The sequence below is a fragment of the Lagenorhynchus albirostris genome, chromosome 8 (genome assembly GCF_949774975.1).
Source record: "Lagenorhynchus albirostris chromosome 8, mLagAlb1.1, whole genome shotgun sequence".
NCBI classification, from domain to species: Eukaryota; Metazoa; Chordata; class Mammalia; order Artiodactyla; family Delphinidae; genus Lagenorhynchus; species Lagenorhynchus albirostris.
Genome location: NC_083102.1, coordinates 11,522,674 through 11,541,048, shown reverse-complemented (window position 1 = coordinate 11,541,048; position 18,375 = coordinate 11,522,674). Strand labels below are relative to the sequence as shown.

General features: G+C 50.9%; 1 protein-coding gene across 1 annotated transcript in view; it reads left to right on the top strand.

Moving 5' to 3' along the window:
• The first annotated feature begins 4,329 nt into the window (after positions 1-4,329).
• Positions 4,330-18,375, top strand: part of CLCN1 (chloride voltage-gated channel 1) — a 32,628-nt gene continuing 18,582 nt past the window's right edge. Inside the window, exons 1-8 of the mRNA XM_060156479.1 lie at positions 4,330-4,587; positions 7,801-7,921; positions 8,319-8,450; positions 9,049-9,177; positions 9,412-9,545; positions 10,744-10,821; positions 11,850-11,928; positions 18,101-18,226. Of these exons, the coding sequence (XP_060012462.1) occupies positions 4,408-4,587; positions 7,801-7,921; positions 8,319-8,450; positions 9,049-9,177; positions 9,412-9,545; positions 10,744-10,821; positions 11,850-11,928; positions 18,101-18,226 (979 nt within the window). The 5' untranslated portion in view covers positions 4,330-4,407. The remainder of the gene's footprint in view (positions 4,588-7,800; positions 7,922-8,318; positions 8,451-9,048; positions 9,178-9,411; positions 9,546-10,743; positions 10,822-11,849; positions 11,929-18,100; positions 18,227-18,375) is intronic.

Sequence of the window (18,375 nt, the reverse complement as noted above, 5' to 3'; positions counted from 1 at the left end):
CCAGGGAAGCCCTGCCAGATCTTTTTTATACAACCAGATCCACACCTTGGATGAGCCCATCTCCATTGTCATGGCCACAGGCAACCCCAAAATATGGCTACCAGCACTGGGACTCCTCATGGTCAGAAGAGATGGAAGAGTCACTGGCAAACAGTGTTAGTTCTGGATTGCTTAGATTATGGGATGGAGGCTTGAGAAACAGGTTGAGCTAGAATAGGATGAGGATCCTAGAATTTCCGATCTCACGTGATCCGATTTGGATTTAAGGTTTTCCAGGGTGGTCATAGGTCGTCAGAGAATTCTCGGGCAGCATGGAAGAGGTCTAAGTAGTGGGCTGTGTAACCTGGGAGTTCTCGGTGTGTGATGTGTCTTCGCCCAGAGAGGTGGGTGTACGCATGCAGATGGGCTACGGGGGGCTAACACGTTCTGTTGGAGCATTGTGGTAGGAAGCTGCTGTGGACCTTGGGGGAAGGAAGCTTGTCCAGGAATCCAGAGGAGGAAGAGTTAACAGGGATGAAGCTGAGCTGAAACATCACTGGGTGGAGGAGGGGCACTGACCTGTGGAGCGGGCCCCGGGGACCTTCTCCAGGGCTGGGAGGTGGAGACACAGCCCCAGGGAGGGGCACTGGAATAGTGGGAGGAAAGAGTTTGGGAGGCCGGTGTGTTGGGGATTAGAGAGCAGCATATGCTGAGCTGGATTCCACGTCCTTCCTGCCCCACCCTTGAATAAGGGTATCAGGTTGAATTTCAGAGCTCTGTCCCCTCTGCCAGGGGATTTTCTAAAATTATACCCCATCCCTGAGCTGGGGGTGGCCGTTTGCTGCCCTCCCCCATCCTGTTTCCTGTAACAGGGAAGAGGAAAACAGGAAGAAATGGGGCAGATGGGATATGAGCAGAGGGGGAAAGTGGTCTGAGGCGAAGAGGTTCCTAACAGCTCTAGTTGCCCGAGCGTTCGGTGCACCTCCCAGGCGCTGTGCAGGTTTACACCATCCTCCCACAGGCCAGGAGGGCGTCATCTCCCTGGTTCTTTTTCAGAAGTGGAAAATGAGGCTCAGAGACTTCAATTATCCAAAAAAAAAAAAAAAAAAAAAGATGTAGCTTTAAGGACATGGACTCTAGAATTAAATAGATGGCAAATGGTGGCTTGGCCTTTTAAGGTATCAGAGACCGTGGCTAAGGTACCTAATCTCACCCTTATCTAAACACAGGGAAATCATTGCTACCTTAAAAGGATGAAGGATGCTACCCTATGAGGATGCATCGTGGATCCCACAGGGTTAACACATTACACATCTGTTAACCATCTGTTAACCCCATAGCCCACCTGCATGTGTACACCTACCTCTCTGGACATGTGAGATGGCTGTTAACCATCTCACAGAATAAACTTCAGTTTAATGACACAAGGTAACATTCAGAGCTCACTCTCACAGAATAAACTTCAGTTTAATGACACAAGGTAACATTCAGAGCTCACTTTGGGGCAGGCACTATGACTTTCACGTGCGTTCTTTTCTCCCTGTAACCCTGTTAAGTTACTGCCTTTCTGAGGAAACGGAGGCCAGGATGGGAAACAATCTGGCAACTTGAGTTCATGCTCTCAGCTAACAATATTGCTTCTGTGACTTTTTTCTTAGCATGAGATTTTCTCCCTCCTCACTTTTTGGGGCCAGAGATTTTTCCCACTGAGCTGGGAGAAGGAGCCTGAGACCAGAGACTTTATTCCATCTTAGCCCTTTTGGAGTAGAGAATAGGGAAAAAGTGTACTGTATCGTGTTCAAAAATACAGAAGGGGAGAAAGAAAGAGCCCTGTCCAGCGCTCTCGGGAAGGCCTCATATGCAAGGTATGGGAAGGGACCAGGGATTTTTGAAGGATCTGGAAGGCAAGGTCCAATAAGCAGTAGAGGAGAAATGACTGCCAGTGAGGACAACTGCAAAGGGAAAGCGTGTTCAGAGGAAGTTGCAGTTGCCTAGGTGAAGTTTCAGCAAGTAGGTGGTCATGGGTTCCATGCTAGGCTGGATGTGCAGAGGGGAAGCCATGACCGAAAGCGCCTTAGAGAGAATGTAATGGTGTATCATCCAATGGTTGGAGAGGCCAGACTTGAAGAGGTGGGAGTCTGAAAACAAGGGTTTAACCCAGGGAGAAAGTTCCTGCTTAAACTGATGTGGGGATGCCAAGGGGCTGGCTTGTTCACGACCACCTATACCCTAACACATATCCCCTTGCACCTGTGACCCAGATGGTCATTTCAACAACCTTTCTTCAAATAGAAATTCTATAAGCCTATAGGTTTTAACCTTCTAGTCTCATGGACCTCAAGAAAGTCTACTTAAAACCCCAAAAGAATACATATACGGTATACATATCTCATAGATAAATGCATGCTTATGAATTTGTTTCCAAATTTAGGAGCTTTTCAAAGAACTCCCCAGAAACCCATCTTTGGCCTTCCAACTAAGAGCCTAAGCGCTGTCACCCATGGGCTGTTGGCATGGAGGGGGGCACCGTACATTTTATTTTCTTCTCTTGCAGGCTGATAGCCCATGAGATTTTAACTAGCTCTAATCTCAGACTCAAGATCATTCCTCTCAAATCCTTGCCCTCCAGCACTAGCAGCTATAGACTTCCTCGACCCTCGTGATTTCAGAATCTGGTTTTTAGAATTGCTGCTCGTTCTTCTAGGCGGCTTGGTGGAGTATGAGGGTTTTCTCAGTGCCAACAACCTCTGCCTTCAAATTCTGGAATCCACAACCAGGACCTGATTTTCTCAGGAACGGTGAAGAAATTGCAATTGCCCTAGATACCTGTTTCTTGGGATTATGACGCCCCTACAGAAACCGGCTACCTTCAGGGGAGCCATACTCCACAAAGGCGTGGAAACCTTTTCTGTTTCTGAAGCCCCCCGCAAAGAATATAATTGCACTTCGGCATTCTATCTTCTTTATGAAGAAAGTATTTCTTTCATCTCACGCCATCCCCTTAGATCTCTTTTCTTACATTCTGCCTGCAGAGGAGTGAGATATTACAGAACCTCCAGGCCCTCAAATCACACATTTTTAATCTTCGTGGGTAGATTATAGGCCTTCAGATTTATGTTAGAAAAGGTACTTTTAATGGAATTCATTTTCTCACCTGCTTTGGACAGTCCCATTCAGCCTAGAACAAAATGTAATTGCAGCCCAGATGTTTGGTGTGCCTACCCTGCAGCCCCTGAACGTTGGTTGTCCTGGGACAGACCTCACTTGGGGATGAATCCTAAACCACACATTGGCTCACGTTTATCAATTTTTTTCTATAGTGAAGAGCTCAGAGGGGAAGGACTGTACTAGGAAAACTGGTTTAAAAAAAAGTGTGATGCCAGATAGAGTAGTTTGGCCTTGGCCAAAAATTATTTATTGACCTGAAAAGGGAAGAATATCAGAGTACTTCCCTGTCATCTTTTACGTGTGTCGGGCTCATCGCGAGAAACGCCCTTTCCCTTCCCTCCTCGGCCTCCCTCGTTCCCCTGGCCCACTTCCCCTTCTCCCCCGTTATCTAACCTGCCCTGATAGACCTCCGAGGGATGCTCCACGGTCTAAACGGAGGCTCAGTCCCTCCCTGTACATCCAGGCTGCTGGTGTGGCTGACGTGTACCAGTCTGGGACGTGGGAGAAATGCCAGAACGCGAGGCTATTACCCCTGTGTCCCACACCCAGGGGGTGATGAAGGTGTGGTCAAGGGGATGACCCCAAAGCATCACCAGCAGCCTCTGGCAGACAGAAAAGTCAGAGCTGGAGGAGAAAGCCGAACACTGGCTGGGTTGGGGGAGAGCTGGTTCCACAGATGAGAACTAAACCTCAGGAAGACACAGAGCCGGGAACAAGCCCGCAGGGAAAGATGGCAGAGAGGCGCCGGTTACTCTGCCAGGTGAGCTGCCCCCCGGTGCTTCGGGACCCTAGGACCACTCCATCCAGCTCCTCAGCCCTCATGTCCCCACAGACTGAAGAAAAGAGGTGGGTTGCTTAGAGGAGGCAGACCCGGGGCAGCACACAGGTCTGAGAGCATGCGAAGCCGTTTTCTATCCTGGTCTGGGCAATGTTTACAGCCGGACCAGTGGCTTGGGGCTGGGAGCTTCCTAGTGACTAAGGAGGGGGACAGTGCTGGCCCTGCTGAGGGAATTCCCTGCGGGGCTGTCCCACAGGTTCTCATCCCAACCCCTCCCCCACACGGCTCTCACACCTGCTTCGACCCCAAGCAGATCAAATGTGTCTGGGGGGGGGGTCATGTGACGGAGAGATGGCTATAAATAGCTGGGGGTGGGCACGCTGCCCCAGACGCCTTGGGGACAGGCAGGAGGGCAGGCTTAAGGAGCTGTACTGGGGGGAGGGCAGGGACAAGCAGGCCGAGGTCTGGCTGGGGGAGGGAGCATGGAGCCATCTGGGTCCCAGAGGCATGGGGCCGAGCCCAGCTGGTGGGGTAGCGCCCCCCAGTACCAGTACATGCCCTTTGAACACTGCACCAGCTACGGACTGCCCTCCAAGAGTGGCGGCCTGCAGCACAGGCTCCGGAGGGATGCAGGCTCCCGTCCCAACGCCCGCCCCACACAGGTAAAGTCCTAAGGGGAGGGGGCGGTGGATTCGAGGAGACGGTGGTACCATGGACTGGGGGCAAAGAGGAATCAGGTGAAAAGAGGGAGCACTGTGATCTTTTTAACTTGAAAAAGTACACAGTCATGTGTTCAAAATATGAACATTCTTCAAAAGTCTGGGTTCAGCCTTGTGAGCTCCTTATACAGAGATACACGGTACTTTAACACAAGCTTTACTAACAGAACCCCCGAATCCTGGGGGGAGAGGGCAGAGCCACACATGCATGACGAGCTCGTGCTTACGTAACCCACACGAGGTGAGTGGCAGAGGGGACCACACCTCTGTGTGCGTGAGCTGTCCTTACACCCTCACCCGCACGCAGACACCACCGGATTTCTCCCTCCCCACCCTCGGCAGGACACACACAAATCAGCACTTCTGCAGAAGGCAGAAGAGTTGGGATGAGTGGAGAAAATGGACTGAATTGCATATCAGTGATCAAAGGTAGACCAGTGTCAAACGAGCAGAAGAAATATAATCAAACTTTCAGGTGGGAGGATTAATTAAGAACCGATGAAATGGCAGGCACCTGGACAGGTACAGAGATCTGTACCCAGAGAGAGGGGCTTGTGAACTAATTAGGGATGTCCAGGGATAAATATCCCCCAGGGCTTCTAGACATCTAGGAATGGGCAATGGGATGAGCACCGCTGAAAGACAGGCTGGGAGCTTGTCGCAGATAAATACACAGGTTAGGATTAGCGAGTGAATGTGCATGCAGAGAGGGCAGGATGGAACCTGTCAGGAGGACCAGGAAATCAAGATTTAACAGTGTTTTAGCCAACGAGGGGGTGGACTGTGGTTCCTCTAGTTCACGGGGTCTAGACAGGACGGGGAAACTGAGGGCTGGCCTGGGCTGGTGATCTCAGCGCCGGGGTCAAGAGGATCCGCGTCTCAGCCCGGATCCATCCCGAGGGTGGTGGGTAAGGGCAGCCCCGGAGAATCAGGTGGGGACCGGGACACAAAAGCCAGCAGAGGCTCCAATGGTGAGTCAGAGAGGGCTTCCTGGAGGAGGGGACCCTGGAACACTGTGTGGGGTTGGACAGAAAGACCTCTGCTCATGGCCCTGGGCTCACTGTCACCGTGTAGGCGGTCTGGGTGGGATGACGACTTGCGTAAAGGTGCAGTTATGGCATCTTCTGGTGACAGTGAGGAAACCAGGTACACTAGCGTGAAGCTTCCTGTTGCAAAGGAATGCTCAGGTGACTTGGGAAGTAGGGTTCCAAAGGACCTCCAAAGGGCCCTGAAAGCAAAGAAGGGGAGTTTGGACTTAAGTTTTCCTCTGTTTAAATTTTATTATGGAAATTTCACACTCATACAAAAACAGAAAGAGCAGTGTAATGAATGCCCAAGTACCCCTTGCCCGATGGTCAGTCATCAGTATTTTGTCAGCATCGCTTCACCCATCCTCCCAGCCCCAGCCCCAGCCCCCCCCACACGGGTGTTTTTGTTAAGGAATCTGGACGCTGCGAATGCTTTCAGGTTTGCCTTCTCCCTGCCCCCCCAGCCCTGCTCGACTGGTGCACACTGGTCCAGCCAGCACAGATCCAGCTCTTTCAGTGTTTCCCAGCCCAGTTTGGCATGGAGCACCCTCTTCTCGTCTCCACCAGCCTGGGAACCAAGGGGGCTGAGGCAGCCCGTGTGCTGGCCCCCCGTGGGTAATGTCTTCTCTCGGGGGCCAGGTAGGGCACAGAGGGAAACACGGCTTCTCTCAGTCACATCCCAGAAGACGAAAGAGCCATGAGCAGGGTATTAGTGCGTGCCTGTCCAGGACTCGGGCATAAACTCTACTTCTTGTATTGTGAAATCAGATCTCTTCTACCCAGGCTCTCCCAGAACCAGCAACATGGCCTGGCCTGACCCTGGCTCCAGAGGACGTAGTTAGTGCAGTGGAGGTGGGGCAGTTAGAGACCTTGTACACACACACACACACACACACACACACACACACACACACACACACACGCACACCCCAAACACGCAAGCTCTACTTCAGGAGGAAGTGGACTGCCTTGCTTTATCCGGGCTGAGTCCAGTTTGTGCATTTGAGCACAGGAAGGGGAGGTAGATGGGCTTTCTCTAAGCCTGGCAGGGCAACTGAGGGGCCTCATTGAAGCTAGACACAGCAAGGCCAAGAGCAACGAAGAGTCACCTGCTGGTCTTTCCTTACCCCGTCCACATCAGTGTGAGGGGTCTGGGGAAACAAGAGAGAGGCTGAGACACAGGAAGCAGTGACACAAAAACATGTAATTGATGCAGATGCCCAGTATCAGCACAGTTTTTAAAAAAAATACATTTATGTATATATGTATGTATGTATGTATTTATGGCAACATCGGGTGTTCATTGCTGTGCACGGGCTTTCTCCAGTTGTGGCGAGCAGGGGCTACTCTTCGTCGTGGTGCCGGCTTCTCATTGCAGTGGCTTCTCTTGTTGTGGAGCACGGGCTCTAGGCGCGCAGGCTTCAGTAGTTGTGGCTCGCGGGCTGTAGAGCGCAGGCTCAGTAGTTGTGGCTCATGGGCTTAGTTGCTCCGCGGCATGTGGGATCTTCCCGGACCAGGGCTCGAACCTGTGTCCCCTGCACTGGCAGGTGGATTCTTAACCACTGCGCCACCAGGAAAGCCCTCAGCACAGTTTTTGTATCCCTACTTCAGAGTAGAAATTGGTCCCCTTGATTAAGGCTGCTGTTGACCAAGATGACTACAGATGTGCAAAGGTGTGGATGGATAGACAAGGGTGAGGAGTGGGAAAAGTGCAGACGGAGAATGGGAAGTGGAGGGCACGGATGACCACAAAGTGACCCTGCCCAAGGCCCTCAACACCCAGGATTTTATTTTATTTTATTTTTATTTATTTATTTTTTTTGCGGCACGCCGGCCTCTCACTGTTGTGGCCTCTCCCGTTGCGGAGCACAGGCTCCGGATGCTCAGGCTCAGCGGCCATGGCTCACGGGCCCAGCCGCTCTGCGGCGTGTGTTATCTTCCCGGACCGGGGCTCGAACCCGTGTCCCCCGCATCAGCAGGTGGACTCTCAACCACTGCGCTACCAGGGAAGCCCAACACCCAGGATTTTTAAAAGCTGTTTGTTTGTTTTATCTATGGATCTATATGCTTCCCTCTATTTCTTTTAACTCTTCAACAAGACAGACCTTTCCCATCTCCCTCTGTCCAGATCTATGGCCATCACAAAGCGCAGTTCTCAGACAACGAGCAGGACACGGGGATGCCCAAGACGATGGACTCCAGTGCTTCCATGGACAGCACGGAAGAGGATCACTATTCTAAATGTCAAGGTGATGGGGACCGGGGGATAAAGGAATGTGTAATGCAAGGAGGTACAGGGATTAGGACACTAGCTCAGAAGACGTGCTGCATATTTCTGGCTCGTCATCCCCACACGCACACCAAAGCCCTCCTCCAGGTATTAAGGAGAAGACATGGCTCCCATGTCCTTCTCACTCTGCCTTCCTACTATCCCTTCCACGCAGCCCCAAGAAACTAGGGTTTAGAAAGGAATCAAGTAGCCAATGGGGAATTGGACTTTGGTGCCTTCTGAAGGGCAGAGCAATGAGAAGAAACTCAGGGAATGAGACATAGAGACAAGACCCCAAGGGCCCTGCACGTCCCGTCCTCAGCCACACACACACAGTAGTGACTGGTTACCTGCTCCCCTTTACTTTCTTTTCCTAGGTTGTATCCACCGTCTGGGACTCGTGATGAGAAGAAAATTAGGGGAAGACTGGATCTTTCTGCTGCTTCTGGGGCTGCTTATGGCTCTGGTTAGCTGGTGCATGGATTATGTCAGTGCCAAAACCCTTCAGGGTAGGTTTAACCTGGCCCTTTGCCCTCAGCCCTCCCCATACTGCAGTTGTTCTAGAGTTTCGACCTAGGGTAAGCTGTTGGGGGGGGCTTTGGGAGGAGGATGGTACACAGAGGAGATCAGGTGTAGCTCTGGCCCAGGATGAGACCAGACCCAGACCCAGATCCATTTTTTCTGCCCCTCCCACCTGCTACCAGCCAAGCTGTGGGGACCCCTCTCACAGGGTGACCAACTTGTCCTAGCTCTCCTAGGACTTTTCAGTTCAGGCAACTGGAAACACCTGGAGTCCCAGGAGCCCCTCAGTGCCGGGTTAACCGGAGTGGTTGGGTGAGCCACAGCCGCCAATGACGCGCCCACAGAGTGTGGTTTGCTGCACTGGCGCCCACTTGACCTCCTACCAGTGGTGGGAACTTGAACGGGTCGCGTCTCATCCCCCAGCTTAGACCCCCCCACTGTGTCAAATGAGAACAGTGCCATCTCTGAGGTCGAACGGGACAGCCATGGCGGGAGCACGCTCCTAGCACGCTGTTCCATGCCGCGAGTGGGATGGCAGCAACATGCCATCCACATAGGACTAAGCCCAGACGCCTGTCTCTGCAGCCTACAAGTGGACCTACTACCAGATGCAGCCCAACCTGCCTCTGCAGTTCCTGGTCTGGGTCAGCTTCCCACTCATCCTCATCCTCTTCAGTGCCCTCTTCTGCCACCTCATCTCTCCCCAGGCTGTCGGTGAGAACTTCCCCATCATGCCATCAACATAATCCAGCAGAATCTCATTGGCCTGTAGACCTCGCGCTCCCCTCCCTCCCTCCCCCACCCCCCTGACAGTCCTTTCGCCGCTTTGCTACTGTCCTCCCCCCATAGACCTCTCGCCCCACCCCCATGTCCACTATCTGGATGTCCGTCTACCTTTAACCTCCAGCTTGAACCTGCACATAATCGTTTTTTTAAAAACCCTTTTAGGCTCTGGAATCCCTGAAATGAAGACAATACTTCGCGGGGTTGTCCTGAAGGAATATCTCACCCTCAAGGCCTTCGTGGCCAAGGTTGTGGCCCTGACTGCGGGGCTGGGCAGTGGCATCCCTGTGGGGAAAGAGGTAGGACTCCAGTTACTGTGGGGTGAGCTGGGCTGGTCCTCAGGCAGAGGGCAGCACGGAGTCTAGAGGGAGCTCCGGGGGCAGCCGTGGACCATGGGGATTCCGGAGGAGAGATACATGGGAAGGTCCTCATCAGCGCTGGGAGCACCTTAGAGCAGAATCTCGCATCTTGGGCACAGTGGGCGTTTGGGGCTGAGTAATTCTTGGTTCTGGGGGGCCGTCCCGTACATTGTAGGATGACTAGCAGCCTCCCTGGCCTCTACCCCCTACATGCCAGCAGCCGTCCTCTCCCCGCCCCCAACCCCCGTTGTGACAATCAGAATGTCTCCAGACATTGCCAAAGGTCCCCTGGGGGCAAAATCTCCCCCAGTTGAGAACCACTGCCTTAGAGACAATCCAGACACATTCTGTGAAAACTGAGACCTAAAAGAGGCTGTTTTTTTTCAAGGTTATGCTCCTGTACCTTCTCGCCCCCCCTGCAGCCAGAGTTATCTTTTCAAAATGGAATCAGGAATGTCTGCCCTCTGGTCAGGAACTTGAATGGCTTTCCATTCCTCTTCAAATGAGGTCCACACTTATTCCTGGGGCCTAGGGGGCTGTGGTGATCAGGCTGCCCCTCCTCCCCCGAGCTTGAGTGACAGGCACTTTCTGCCACTCAACTGCGCGAGCCTGCCACCCCCCCCCCCCCCCCCGTGGGGCTCCTGCACTTGCTGTCCCCTCAGCCTGGAACATTCTCCTTCCCGGTGCCCAAGCGGCTCACGCCTCATTTCCATCAAGGCCTTACTCAGTTGTGACCTTCCCCATCCCACCCTCAGTTTTCCTGTCTCTCTCTCTCTCCTCTGACCCTCCCTCAATTTCTTCTTAGCCCCTAGCATTTCCTTTTTCTCCCTTTTTTTTGGAAACAAATGTATGTATGTATGTATATATGTATTTATGGCTGCGTTGGGTCTTCGTTGCTGAGCGGGGGCTTTCTCTCGTGGCGAGCGGGGGACATTTTCTGAAATGATAATATGCTGGCGTATCACCCCCCTTCCTCCCTGGGATGAAGCTCTGCGAAGGCAGAACCTCTATCTTGCTCACGTCTGTATTTCCAGCCCCTGGTACAGTGCCTGGAGCAACCAATGTCTGTCCAAGAATGCCGCCAAGCCCCCCATCCGGCCCCCTGCCCCTGACCCCTCGTCCCCCTCCTCTCTCCCAGGGCCCATTTGTCCACATTGCCAGCATCTGCGCCGCTGTCCTCAGCAAGTTCATGTCCGTGCTCTGTGGGGTGTACGAGGTAAGGCTGAGAAGGCAAAAGGAGCTGGGGCTGTGCGCGCTGGCGGGTGGGGCAGGGCTGCCTTGGCCGTGATGCTGAGCCGGGCACTGCGCTAACCCACGCTCCGTCGTCCCCACACACGTGGCGCCACCCGCCTACTGCAGCCGCGCGATGCCGCTGTTTAGCCTGTGCCCGTTCCTTGACGCCCCCCACCCCCACCCCGATCCCTGCCCCCGCATCGGGGCTCGGCACGTGGTCCGCTCCTCAGCCGCCCGGGTGTCAGTTCCCCTCCGGTGCCGCCCCGTCCCTTTGTTGTTTCTGCCCCTCCACCCCGTCTCGTGCGCGCTCCCCCGCCCTGGCCGCGAGCTTCTCTGTTGCAGACTGTGCCTGGGCAGCTTGATCTCCTGGTGTCGGCCTGCGCGGTGGGCGTGGGATGCTGCTTTGCAGCCCCTGTCGGAGGCAAGTCCCACTTCCTCCCTACCCCGGTGGCCCGAGGGGTTGGAGCGGTTGCCACAAGCTTTGGGGTGGAGAGGGGTGCTCGCGGAAGGGACTGGTGGGTGGGCCTTCAGGGTGTGACCCTGGATCACAGGCCCTGGACTCCAGGCGCCCGCGCTTTTTTTTTTTTTTTTTTTTTTACCAGAGAGCTGTCTGTTCTTTTGAGGCTGGTGGCTGTTTCTTGCCGGCCTTATTGGTGCTGTTTGTCTGAAGTCCTTTCCTGTCTCTCTTGCTATTGACACTTCTTGCCGTGATTGTCCCCATCTCCAGCCCCTCTCTGGTGACCATTGATTGGCTGACCTTCCTTCCATATATTTGCCTAACATTTATTTCATTTTCTATGTTTGACCTTGTGCTAGGAGATCACTTCCTGTTTGCCAAACTAACTTGAGTTTCTCTTGGCCTGGGATCGCAGGGGGGAGACGGGGCCACTGTGATTCCCTGTGACTTAAGCCGCTCCTTCTTTATTCCCCACCCTTGCCTGTTGTCCTTTCCTCTTCTGCCCCCCTGCCCATCCTTCCCATCTGGCTCTTTGTCTGTGTCTCCCCTAGTAGCAGCCATACTATTACACTGACATGCTGACCGTGGGCTGTGCAGTAGGAGTCGGCTGTTGCTTTGGGACACCGCTTGGAGGCAAGTGATTTACCCCCGCCTGCGTCTGTCCACTTGCCTGGTCTTACTCCCAAAACAGTTTTTGTCAGCATCCCCAAGTTCTATTATGAGCAGTGAAAACAAGAGTAAAGCAAGAATAGCTTTTAGTGAGCATTTACTATGCGCGGGCAGTGTTCTAAGGACTTTACATCCCTTCCTGTCCAAAGCTGGATGAGATCTACATTAAGGAAGAGAGGGAGAGTTAGTGACTTGAGCAAGGTCATCCTTTTAATAAGTGGTAGAGCCAGGAAGGAAAACCGAGGCAGCCTTTATGGGTCCCATACTTATATTAAAACCCGTCGTATTGTTGGATATTTTTGCTTTTCACTTATTACATCTTCTAACAGGGGACTCCTGTGGATGTTCATCTTGGTTTTTTGCTCTTGAATAATTCATTTTTGTCATTGTTGTTTTTAATTGAAGTATAATTGACACCTCTGTGTATTTTCTTCTCCAAGGGAAGACTTACCTTTGGTTGTATGTTGTTAAGGACACAGAAGTCTAGGTGGACCTTATTTAGATTAATGGTCAGCTTTATTTTTATTTTTTGGCCGCGCTTTGGGGCATGCGGGATCTTAGTCCCCCGACCAGGGATCAAACCTGTGCCCCCTTCGTTGGGAGCGTGGAGTCTTAACCACTGGACCGCCAGGGAAGTCCCAATAATCAGCTTTAAATGAGGACTACAGATGGAAGTAAAGTGTCGTTTTTCCTTGCCAGCAATTTAAGATTGAGTTTAGCTCTTTCTACTAATGTTAGACATAGGGTAACCTTTCAGATTATTTTCCTTGTCCTGAATAACTAACAAGTGGGCATGGTCAGAGAAAGCTGTTGTATCTGTTTATTTACCCATTGATAACAGTTATAACCAGATTAACAGAGCAAGGATTATAAAGATCATTCATTGGATTCATTGGTGATAAAAAAGACACCATGTTGACAATCTGAGAAGCAAAACTGCAGGAAAGGCATATGCTTCTTAAACGCACCAGCTGTTAGAGGTGTCTTTCAATTATGAACATGTAATCAGTCCTTGCATAGAGGAGTCTTCAGGAAACTAAGATGACTTGGCTCAGGAACGATATATGGATAAACGTTTACAGTTAATGAAAATGTACCATGCTCACTTGAACTGACACTGAACCAATGTCAGCGAACACGTCAGCTGGCATCCTGTTTGCACTTTTGTTGTCAGCTCTTGTCGTTAAAGTCATAGTCACCAGCCAGTGAAGGGTCGTGTGTTTGAATTTCTGCACACATTAAATGTTCACACTTGCATTTATACCCGCTTTCACCTTTATTTGGTCTTTTGTCTTACAAATCCAGAAGGTCTGAAGAACGTTTTTAGAAAGGTAGCATTTTTTTTTGTTTTTGTTTCTAATCAGATTCCTTTAAAGTGAAGAGAATATGAATTTTTTGCATAAAACTAGAATTTCTGGGGTGAATGAGGAAGGTTCTTCATGATCCGGTGTAGAGAACGGGAGAGGCAAATAGAAAAGTTACAGATAAAACATGGCTCCTGAGAAAATGTTAAGCATTGAAAAGTCAAAATGCTGTTTTCAGGATGTTTGTAATAAGTAGCAAATATCAAATGAATTTGCAGATAACATTACTTGATTGCCTTTATTTTATGAACATAGACTAATTCTAAAATTTAAAAATTAGAATAATTTATTCACTATATGGTCAACTCTTAATTCCTTACACCGATGAAAGAAATTTGCTTCACTGTTTGGCTAAAATGGCAAATATGTTTTTGCTTCCATATGTGCCCTCTGCCGTGAGCCCTCTGGGCGCTGTGCTGGTTCCTGTGCTCTCAGGTACCCATGGCTGAAAGGGTGGACAGGAAGGCAAGCAGACCATCACACTTCACTCAAGAAGTGTCCCAGTGGCAGCCTGGGCAAAGTGCAAGGAAGATATTCTGGAGAGAGAGGAGACAGCATTGCAAAGTCAAGATGTAAGGGACTAAAATTAACATATATGTGCATTTCTAGAGGATACAGGGGAAGGAATGACAGGAAATGAGTCTGGATAGGTACCTGGGGGCTGAATCATGAAGGTCCTCTTAGGAAATGCACAAGAATGTCAATTTCATTCTCTAGGCTAGAATTAGCCCGAATGTGTTTTATGGAACACAGTTCATGGTGTTAACAGACATAACCCGTAAACAGTGTTCCAAGATAAAATAAGTTGAAAAATACTGGGTTCAAAAGGTAGTTTTTTTGCGGTACGCGGGCCTCTCACTGTTGTGGCCTCTCCCGTTGCGGAGCACAGGCTCCGGACGCACAGGCTCAGCGGCCATGGCTCACGGGCCCAGCCGCTCCGCGGCATGTGGGATCTTCCCGGACCGGGGCATGAACCCATGTCCCCTGCATCGGCAGGCGGACTCCCAACCACTGCGCCACCAGGGAAGCCCCAAAAGGTAGTTTTTTAAACTGGAAGAGTTATCAGAACGTTTGATATGCTGACATGTATTGTGAATATCCCAAGTGTAGCATTTCCCACAGAATTCTTTTTGCAAGGACCTTCTTATGGAACTCATAGTATCTCATGGACCTGACTTTGGGGAACGCTGTCACAGGTGAAGGGGAGCCATGGAAGAATTTCAAATAAGAATTTCAAATTTCCTTATTTGAAATTCCAACTCTGGCAGATCTGTGCAGGATAGAACTGGCCTGTGGATTAACAGGATTTATCCAAGATTAACAAGAAGACTATTGTCATAGTCCTGATGCTAGATAATGAGAGACCGAACTGGGCAGAGGCAGAAGAGACAGAGAACAGGATGATATATATGGGTGATAGAAAATAAAATCGATGGGACCTGGTGGCTGATTTATGTGAGGATGTGAAAGGTAATAAAGGAGGAGGAATCTACGCTAACTTCCAATTTTACAACGAGGGAAATGGCGTGGATAGTGATGCTGCAAGCAAGATAGGGAATATAGGGGGCTTCCCTGGTGGCGCAGTGGTTGAGAGTCCGCCTGCCGATGCAGGGGATACGGGTTCGTGCCCCGGTCTGGGAAGATCCCACATGCCGCGGAGCGGCTGGGCCCGTGAGCCATGGCCGCTGAGCCTGCGCGTCCGGAGCCTGTGCTCCGCAACGGGAGAGGCCACAATAGTGAGAGAGGCCCGCGTACCACAAAAAAAAAAAAAAAGATAGGGAATATAGGAAGTGAAACAGGTCTGGGGGAGCTGATACATTTCACTTTGAATACATTGCATTTGAAGTTCCTGTGGTGTCTCCAAGTGATACCAAATAGGCAGCTGGCTTGGTGAGTCTGAGGTTCAGGAACTGAGCTGAAAGCATTGCTTTGTTAACCAGTAGGTTAGCATGGAGGTGGTAGTTGAAGCCATGGGCATGAATGAAATTGAGAAAGTGTGTCTATGAGTAGCAGTTGTTGGAGACCAAGGACAAGGCGCTGGCTGGGCAGAGGCAAAGGCGCCAGGGAGAAGGCAGAGAGGAGCCTTCAGGGTGGGAAAGAGAGCAATATTACAGAACCTAGGAGACTAGAGAGTTTCCAAATGATGTTTGTGTTTTTAATGCTTTGTTTCCTCTTAGCAGCACATTTTCTGTCTGGCTCAGGCGAATATGAAAATGAGCTCTCGTTCCGAAGTACACAGTGACAGACTGTTAGAGAAGGTGTCCCAGAACCACATCGCAGGAAAGAAAATCTAGCCTAGGATTTCAAAAACTGGTCGTAAACCATTCATGAGTTGGATAGTTTACATCCGACAAATCAAAGCCGACTTTGGTTTTGTTACTGGTAAAGAAAAGGAGAGGGGCTTTCCTGGTGGCGCAGTGGTTGGGAGTCCGCCTGCCGATGCAGGGGACGCGGGTTCGTGCCCCGGTCCGGGAGGATCCCACATGCGGCAGAGCGGCTGGGCCCATGAGCCATGGCCGCTGAGCCTGCGCGTCTGGAGCCTGTGCTCCACAACGGGAGAGGTCACAGCAGTGAGAGGCCCGCGAACCGCAAAAAAAAAAAAAAAAAAAGAAAGAAAAGAAAAGGAGAGACTTGCTCTACCTGACTCCCCACTGTGTCAAGTCCTTTTAGGCCAAGGAAACAGCTGCCTTACCGGATAAGATTTGGGGAGCAGGGGCAAGAGGTGGTTAGCAAAGCTCTGTCCCTCAGATTCCCTGCTTTCTGAAATGCCCCCCATCTATTCTCTTCTGCTCTCTTTCGTCCTTCCCCGTCCCCCTCTCCCCTCTCCTTTCTGTGCATCCGTAGAACAGGCCTCGAGCCCTGATTATGTACCAGGCACTGTGTTCGGTGTTGGGTTCCAAGGAACTTTCAATCCTGGGGGAACTCAGAGATGTAAACAAATAACTATACCTGAAAGTGCTAAGTGCTCTGATAGTCCAGAATTCCGAGAGAACAAGGGAAGGGAAGGACTGTTTTTACCCGCGGAGGGGGATCGGGGATACCTTCCCAGAGAAGGCGCCATTGAGCTAACCATGAGGAATCCCCTGTCCAGATGCAGCAGCTCCTCCACGAGGAAGTAACCACACTCCCTTGGCATAAATGACTTCCTATCATCGCTGACTGTCACCTACGGAGGAGAGGGCTGGGGGGCTTGCGCTGGCCAGCAGCCGTTCTCGCAGAGAGCAAGGGGAGACGAACCTTATCTAGTTCGTGGGCTTTCCTAGGTCTGGGCCTCTTCTCCATTCATCGAATTATGGGCTGCATTTCCTTGTTTTCCTTCTTCATTTCCGATAAAAATGAGGCTTAGCCAGGTGTTAGGTAATTCTCTTGTAAGTTTTTTCTTTGCATCTAATCACAGTCTATTCCCTGACTCTTGGTATGTTTAAAGACTATTTTCTTTGCATCTTTTTTTTTCCTTTATTTATTTTTGGCTGCTTTGTGTCTTCGTTGCTGCACGCGGGCTTTCTCTAGTTGCGGCGAGCAGGGGCTACTCTTCATTGCAGTGCGCGGGTTTCTCATTTCGGTGGCTTCTCTTGTTGCGGAGCATGGGCTCTAGGCCCGCGGGCTTCAGTAGTTGTGGCATGTGGACTCAGTAGTTGTGGCTCATGGGCTGTAGAGCACAGGCTCAGTAGTTGTGGCGCACGGGCTTAGTTGCTCCATGGCATGTGGAATCTTCCCGGACCAGGGCTCGAACCTGTGTCCCCTGCATTGGCAGGTGGATTCTTAACCACTGTGCCACCAGGGAAGCCCTCTTTGCATGTTTTAAGTCTATCTTTTATACCCTTATTAGCTTCCTTACTTTGTCTCCACCAACTCTTGCTATTTTTCTATCTATTTACCTTCTCATTTGTGTTCCAGCAACTACTCTCAGAAACAGTACAACTTAGGACTCTTAATTAGGTTTCCTTCTACCTCACCCACCTTTCTTTTTTTTAAAAAAAAAAATTTATTTATTTGGTTGCATCAGGTCTTAGTTGCGGCCCGTGAACTCTTAGTTGCGGCACGCACGTGGGATCTAGTTCCCTGACCGGGGATCATCACCCACCTTTCTTAAGCATAATTGTTTATAGCTTCTTCTGACCTCTTGGTTTTCCCCCTGGATTTGGTCCTTTTCAGTCAGGTTTTTAATATTAATTTTTTTAAAAAATGTGGATGAATCCTCTTTCCTTTCTTGCAATATTGAGTATTGTCAGCTCTCACAAAGCCCTTTCCTATTCATTTTTCTTATTTCTTCCCTAAAAGTTGCATGGTACGTGGTACATGGGAGAAGGGAGGAGAGATTGAGGGGGGTGTTAAGGAGAGTCCCTGTAAATCTTGAGCTCTGCTTGGCACTCCGGTGAGCACCTGCTCTGGAAGCTTTCTCTTCTGTAACTTTTCTTGCAGAAATTTTTCAAATCCCTGTGGATACCAGACAACTGTGAATCCCACCCAACCTTGCTTTCTAAGGGATGGAAAGGGCACGACCACCTGACCCTCAGGTTTCGTGGGTTAAACCCCCTCATTTCCCATCCTCTCTGTATCTTGTTGAACCACATCCCTGGCCTGCAGAAAACTGCTAGCATGAGCAGGTATATGGTTTAGAGCATGGCGCACTCTAAGAGATCATCACTTCCCAGTTCTGCTCCCCCTGTGATTGAAGTTTCAGCAAAAGCTCCTTGGGACCACGGGGTGGGAGTGCGGGAGAGAGCCTCGCACTTTTGTCTGCACCTGACCCTACTTCCTGGCCCCTACAGGAGTGCTGTTTAGCATCGAGGTCACCTCTACCTACTTCGCCGTGAGGAACTACTGGCGAGGATTCTTTGCAGCCACGTTCAGCGCCTTTGTTTTCCGAGTGCTAGCCGTGTGGAACAAGGATGCTGGTAACAGGGGAGCCCTGGGGTGGAGGCGGTGTGAAATAGGGAGGCTGGTAATGGGGCGTGGAGGGAAGTTCTGTGGGGCAGTGCAGAAAAAGAGTGGATGGCATCATCTGGGAAGTGAGACCAAGGCCCAAGGGTATATATAGGGCAAG